Here is a 7514-nt window from a genome sequence, read left to right on the forward strand (position 1 = left end):
GCACCTCTTCCCTAAAGATTAGGAATCCTTATGGTAAATCTCATTTCAAAAAAATTTGTTTACCAATGTTTGAATTAATCTGTCTCTTCCAGGCTTATCCCGAATATTTAATTACGTACCAGATTGTGAGGCCTGAAGGTATGGTTGATGGATAAATAGTTGTTTTAGAAAACTTAACTCCACTGAACCTAAAATCATCTAAGCAGCTGGTGGCCTCTTAAGTTTTACTCCTTTGCTGAGAAAAATCATCTGTCCACAAGCCTGTGGCAAAAGGATAAAAAATGTGAAAGAAGTTTAACATTCTGACTTGATAAAGCTTTAATAATGTACAGTGTTTTCTAAATATTTCCTGTTTTTCAGCACTTTAACAGATGCCATTCCAGGTTAAACTGGGTTTATCTGTACTGAATTATAAACAGATTTAACTTGAATCTTTTATACATTATGCATTGATTCTAACAGAAACTGTAATCCCCTCGACAGATTTCATTTTACTAATACAGTACTGTGTTCTTTAAAACGCAGCATTTACACTGAATACAGTTTCAATTGTAAAACTGTAAATAAGAGCTTTTGTACTAGCCCGATATTTATTTACATTGCTTTGTAATATAAATCTACTGTTTTAGAACTGCAGCCGTTTACAAATTGTTTTCGTATGTACTGCTCATCTGTACTTCATCTTTCATCATCATGATTGAGTGATCTTTACATTTGATTCCAGAGGCTATGTTGAGTTGTTAGCAGAGACTTTGTCAGTTGGGAAAGATTTATTTATCAGATTTAATTTGCTGATGGAAGTTTTATCTCTCGTTAGAAATCTTTCCCATTTAAGAACTTGTTTCATGAATACTCTGGGGATTTAATTTGTGATACCTTTGTATGTATAAGACACATTCCAAAGAGCTCTACCTCTGATGGTCCTGATTGCTAAAGAAGCTTCTTTACTGGCCTCAGACTCTGGGTTCCTCATTGGAAAATTTTCTCCTGTCATTCTGCGAAAATTAACATGAGTGCTTCTATTTTTTTAGAGAGGCTAAATCCTGCCACTGAAAAATTAGTGTTCATGGAATGTAAATAGGAAGTAAAATTTCAGAAGTGGGAAGGGTAATCCTGAATAATTTTCCAATCTGTTCTAATTACCTTAAACCTAAAGGAAAAAAAGTAGCAAATGGGAGTGGGTAGTTTTTTGTCTTAAGTACTTTTTTCCTGTTCTTTTTCCTTAGCCTGCTGTTATAGCCAGTCTAATCACCATAGGTAAACTCAACCCAGAACCATGAAATGTGGGTGTCCTGGTTCTCTCCTGGCCTCCTGAATGGGCAGGTGCAGTGAGATGGGCACTTCCTGCTCGTGGGTTCCCTCATCATGACGTTACACTCAATTGGAAATCCACTTCTTTTGTGCATCACACAATGACCAGGCTTGTGTTCAGTTTGGCAGCTGTGGAGGGGAATGTTATCCCATAAAATGCCATTCCTATATTCTAACATAAAACTATCTTTTCCATGAAATGTGCTAAAACGTCTTGGTACAGAGACATGAGTTACAGCTTGCAGTCTATTTGTTGATGCCAGCTCCCTCAGAAGTCAAGGCAGGCCTTTTACCCCCTTAAGTCTTTGTAATTAAGGACGTTCCTTTTCACTTTCTGTACCAGTTCACCTTTGTTTTACATTTTATTTAGTCTCTAAATTAACTGGCCCTTTGCAGTAATTTGTACATAAAGTTCTAGAAAACCATGTTTCTTGTTTTGAGTAAGAGTTAAAGTAAATGCCTATCTGGAGTTGTTTCTATGATGTAAATTGTGATCATTATTTAAGAGGTAAATTCCTGACCTTGAAGTGCTTTTATACAGATCTCTAATAATTGCAAATATGATCGTAAAGTCATTTCTTGGAACACAAATGGAATATGCCAAATTTTGTAAGATTTTTCAGGTTCTGGAAGCTTCCAGTTTTATAATTAGAAGATAATGAGATGAGTTAATGGAATTTATACTTACATACCTTATCTCTCAACATTTAGCCCATATTACTCACCCTGTGAGTGAATCTGGAATTTCTTATCATGTAAAATCATCGTGGTCTATGAATTTACAATATTGCAACCTGTGTTGTTTCATCTAATCCATTGCTTACTTAGCGTGTTGTTTTTCTATGAATGATTATATTGTGGTTAATATGTTAGCATGGCAATATTTTCAGATAGCTTTTTGTTTGTTGGGTGCTTGGGTGGCTTGGGGAGGGTTTTGGAGTTTTTGCATGAAATACCTTACTTTATAATGATGGAATTGCTTTTTCTTTTGTCTTGTGATTTTTTTTTTTGAAGTGAGATTTAACTTTTTGTGTGAGTAGTACTATTATATTCATCTTGAGTGTCTTACTTGTACTGTATCACATTCCATACCCTCATTTAATTCTTAATAAACTGTTCACTTGTTTTTCTGGGTAGCATGGTAATTACTGGAATAGAATAAATGTGTTGAATGGTCTTTGGGAAAATGGATAAAGATTACAATAAATCACAATTGCAGGAAAACAGTGTAGTTCTGAGTCTAATAGTGATAAAAAGAGAGCTGTTTAAAGTTTGAAATACTGAATGTTGTGACCATACCTGCTCAGATGCTTTAAGATGAAAGTATCTGTAAGATGCTTTTTAGACATTTAGTCCATCCAGCACAACCTTTTGGCAAACCTTAAAGGTCATTCCTGGAAAGTCTGTCTTCTTAACTTTATAAAGAAGAATATGTTTTTGTTTTCTATGTCATATAAAAAATTCTTTATAAGTTTTCAAATCTTAAAGTTAGTGGTATTTAGGGGCCGGCCCGGTGGCGCAAGTGGTTAAGTGCGCGCGCTCCGCTGCGGCACCCCGGGGTTCGCTGGTTCGTATGCCGGGTGCGCACCAACGCACTGCTTGGCAAGCCATGCTGTGGCAGCATTCCATATAAATTGGAGGAAGATGGGCACAGATGTTAGCCCAGGGCCAGTTTTCCTCAGCAAAAAAAGAAGAGGATTGGCAGATGTTAGCACGGGGCTGATCTCCTCACAAAAAAAAAAGTATTACTTATAAAAGAAAGTATAATAACATATGTATTTTAGATTTCAGTATGCTAAGTGTCCAGGTATGTGATCGGTTTTCGTAGTAAGAGAATAATGGTGCAAATAACCCATAAGTCATTTGGCTTTGAAATATATTTCAGCAGCGTTATCGTACTGGTTCAGTTAGGATAATATTGAAGTGTTTGCTTGCTGTTTCCTAAACATGCATGTCACTGTATGATATGATCCAGTTGTTTGCAGGGTGATGAGGAAAGAAAACATACAAATAAACTTCCCTCAGCTTTTGTCATTAGTGTTCCTACCTGGCCATTTACCTACTGTCCTGTCCTGTTAGAGGACTAGCATGACAGAGGAAGCAAGTAGTAGTAGTACCCTTCTTCCCCAGGAGAACTGTCCAATTTTTATCAAGTTAGACTGCAATGTGGTCTTTTCACTATCTCCTGAATCTCTACCCTTCTTCTTCATGCTTACTAGCTTAGGCATACTGACGTAAAATACTTAATTATACCCTCTTAGAAGATTCTTGTTCTTGACACACAAGCCACCATTATCAGAAGTGTCTTGTCCACTTCGTCATCCCCCCACGGTTGTCATCCCCATCCCACAGGTATACACAGAGCCCCCCAGATGGTCTGCCCATATACTGTAGAGCAGTGCTACACAAAAGTGGCCTGCAGGGGGTTGGTCTGCGAACTGTTACCAGCCCATGGGAAGATGAAAACAAAAATTGAGAGGAAGCTTTTATAGCAGTTTGACATTGCTGCAGTGGTTTTAATTTCTTTACCAAAATATCCATCTGCAACAGATTGGAAATTAAGAGAGGAAAAAAAACTGATCCCTCACAGATAATTTGAAAGGTATTAAAAAACATACCTGTTTTGTTTACTACTAGACCCATCACCTAGCACATCCTGGCACGTAGTAGTTCCTCAGTAACTTTTTGTTGAATAAATAAATAGTGATTAAGTGATTGGGCTCTAGGGTCAAATGGGTCTGGATTTGAATTTTATCCTATCCTTCACCAACTGTGCAACATTGAACAAACTACATAATCTTCATAAACTTTAAAGTACTTATAGGGGTGTTGAGAGAACTAAATGATTTTCTGTCTGTGCCACTAAGTGCCGTACTTGGCAATAACTGCTTACTGTAATTAATATTATTATTATTTCCCTGAATGCTCCAGGACTAGTAGTTGAATTTTCTCACTTGTGGAAACAGAGAACATAGAATTTCAAAGCAGCAAGATTTCTTAGCCACTGAGCCCTTAGTTCAAATGAAATCTTAAGAAACTCAAAATGTCAAGTGTATAAATCGCTAGGTGTGTGAGGATCTCAGTTTGAAAATTACTGATAAAGGCATACAGACATGACGGCAACGTGGTTGGGGAAGGAAGACATACCCATAACCCAAGCTGCATCATATTCCCACAGTACAGAAGAAACAAGCCCTGTTCAGATGGACTCATGGTCAAAAGTCCAAAACACTCCATTGTGAGCACAAGTCAGCAGACACAGTCTTCGAAGATTCGCACCCCTACAAACTCAAATAACACAATAACTATGGAATAAAAATGTTTAAAATGATTGGGGGGAGGGGTGAAGAAAGCATAAAAGCCATTAGAAAAGATGACGCTATGAAAAAGACAAAGTTGATTTGAAAAGCTAAGTCTTGGAGCTTAAAAAATACATAATTAAATTAAAAACTTAGTGGACAGATTAAACCACAGATTGGGCATATCTAAAGAGATGGGCGTATCTGAAGAGAATTGGTGAACTAGAAGAAAAAGCAGGAAAATACCCAGATTATAACGGAGGAAGAGGTGGGAAATAGGGAAGAGCTAAGAGACGTGGAGACTAGAACAAGAAGATCCAACATAAAGAATAGGAGAGGGAAGAGATTTGAGAGTTTTTCCAGAATTTATAAAGGATATGGATCCTCAAATTGAAGAAGCATAAAAAATATCTAGGATAGTAAATAAAAACAAGTCTGCTTCTAGGCATGTAGTAGAATCGCAAAAATGCGAGAAAAATCTAAAAGCAACAAGAGAGAAGACATTACCTACAAAGGTGTAGTTTCGCTGGCAGCAGGCTTTTCAATGGCAGCAATATAGATCAGAAGACAATAAAATAACTTTCAAGTGCTGGGGAAAAAATTCATGTTAGCTTTGAACTCTGTTAACAGGTAAATTACTATTCAAAAGAGAAGATAAACAACATATTTTCAGATTTTGCTGAAAGAACTCAGGATTGGTCTTCAGGAAAGAAAGCAATTGAATCCAGAAGGAAGGAGTGAGATGCCATAAGCTGGTGAACAAAGGAATTAGTAAACATGTTGGCAAACAGACTGAACTCATACTCATGTAAAAAGAGAATAAGTAAATGCCTTATTAACTGACAGGGACTGATATCTTCCAAAGCATAATAAATGAAAAAAGCAAGAGGTTGACCAGTATGTATGATTTGCTACTATTTGTATAATATAGATAAAGTACAATATGCATTTGCTTCTTTATGCATAAAATACCTCCAGGATACGCATAAACTATTGGCAGGACACCTCGGTGTTGGGAGACAGAAGTGATAAAGGGACTTTTCACTGTATACCCTTTTATTCCTTTTGAATTTTGTGCCAGAACTATTTTATTTATTTAAAACACTATAAGATAAGCATTGTCTATAAAAGTACTGTACATTTGAGATTTTAAAAACAAGGTGGAATTTAAAGTACTACTTGACAATAACATGGAAAATAGAAACCTTAAGATATTGATGAACTTTGGAGTTTAAGTATACATATTAAATTTTTAAGGATAATTACTCTTAGAACTGTGAAAGACAAAAAGTAAATGAACACTCCAATAGAAATGGGAATAACAGGTGACTCGTGCACTTTTTTTTCCCTCAAAAGTATAAAAGAATCTAGAGTGAATAGGAAATATCTGTAAAGGGCTTAGAATAGGCTAGACAGTCCTGAAGAAAAAAGCAGTAAGGCAGGAGGACCAGAGATCAAGAATAACATTAATGCTCTTGTAACTCAGTGTAATGTTGGTGCAGCGATAGACTCATTTGACCAACTGAACAGACTATTTATGGAATTGTTATATACACCAGAAGTAGCATTACAGATCGTGTGGAAAGGAGGAACTGTTGAATAATTTGTTATGGAACAACTGGTTAACCATATGGAAAAAAAGATTTATATATGGATGCATACACAAAAATAAATTTCACGTGGATTTTACATATGAAAGTGAAATATTTTAAATGTTTGGAAGAAGAAGAAGATTTTCTGATTTGGGGATAAGGAAGAACTTTTAGCTGAGCTTCAAAGAATGCTAACCCTAAAAGAAAAAATTAGTAAATTTGACTATATTACAATTAAGAACTTCAGTTCACCCAAATCTCCGTTAAGAAAGTAAAGAGGTGGGGCCGGCCCCGTGGCGTAGCAGTTAAGTGCGCCCGCTCTGCTGCTGGTGGCCCGGGTTCGGATCCCGGGCGCGCACTGACGCACCGCTTGTCAGGCCATGCTGTGGCGGCCTCCCACATAAAGTGGAGGAAGATGGGCACGGATGTTAGCTCAGGGCCAGTCTTCCTCAGCAAAAAGAGGTGGATTGGCATGGATGTTAGCTCAGGGCTGATGTTCCTCACACACACACAAAAAGTAAAGTGACAAGTCTCAAAGTGAGAGAAGATATTCGCGGCGCATATAAAGAGCAAAGGATTCATATGCAGGATATATTAAAAACTACAGTAAGGAAAAGACAAAAAAATGAGTAAAAGATAAATAGGCATTTCTCAAAATGGGAAACCCCAGTAACCGCTAAGCATTCCAAAAAGTGCTCAGCCTCATTAGCAATCAGGGAAATGCACATTAGGTACCATACGATACCATTTTACACCTGCTGGAACTGACAAAAGTGAAAAACTTGTCAATGCAAGTGTTAGAGGATGTGGCTCTCCTACACATTGCTGTGGGTCCAAGTGCTTTGGAAAACAATTGGGCATTACTGGTAAAACAAAAAATCCTACTTCTGGGTATGTAAGGAGGAAACCTTTGCTCAGGGGCTCTAGGAGGCATATAGCAGAATGCACAACATGGACAGCAATAATGTTTATATAATGACTGTCTTCTCTCTGCCCTCCTGATTCACTCTTCACTGTTATCCACCCTCCTTTCTGCCCCGGAATACTAAGCTTTATGGACCATGTGGACAAATCCACTTGCCCTCTGGCTTCCAGCCGGATATTGGAGGGAGGGAGGGAGAGGGGAAGGGAAGAGAGAGAGATTTGAACATCTATTTCCCCAGCTCCCATCCTGCCCCGTCATCTCAGGACAACCTTGGCACTACTAACATTTGGGCAGGATGATTCTTTGTTGTGGGGCCTGTCCTGTGCATTGTAGGATGTTTACCAGCATCTCTTACCTCTAACCACTAGATGCCAATAGCACCTCTCC

At 37.7% G+C, this 7514-nt stretch overlaps 1 protein-coding gene across 2 annotated transcripts in view; it reads left to right on the forward strand.

Annotated features, from left to right (window-relative positions):
- TNKS2 (tankyrase 2) overlaps window positions 1-2437 on the forward strand; it is a 60337-nt gene extending 57900 nt beyond the window's left edge. For both annotated transcript variants that reach the window (XM_058543527.1, XM_058543526.1), the window contains one exon: window positions 93-2437. In XM_058543527.1, coding sequence (XP_058399510.1) covers window positions 93-155 — 63 coding nt within the window. In that variant the 3' untranslated portion in view covers window positions 156-2437. The remainder of the gene's footprint in view (window positions 1-92) is intronic.
- Window positions 2438-7514: the final 5077 nt, after the last annotated feature.

The sequence above is a fragment of the Diceros bicornis genome, chromosome 6, assembly GCF_020826845.1.
Source record: "Diceros bicornis minor isolate mBicDic1 chromosome 6, mDicBic1.mat.cur, whole genome shotgun sequence".
NCBI lineage: Eukaryota > Metazoa > Chordata > Mammalia > Perissodactyla > Rhinocerotidae > Diceros > Diceros bicornis.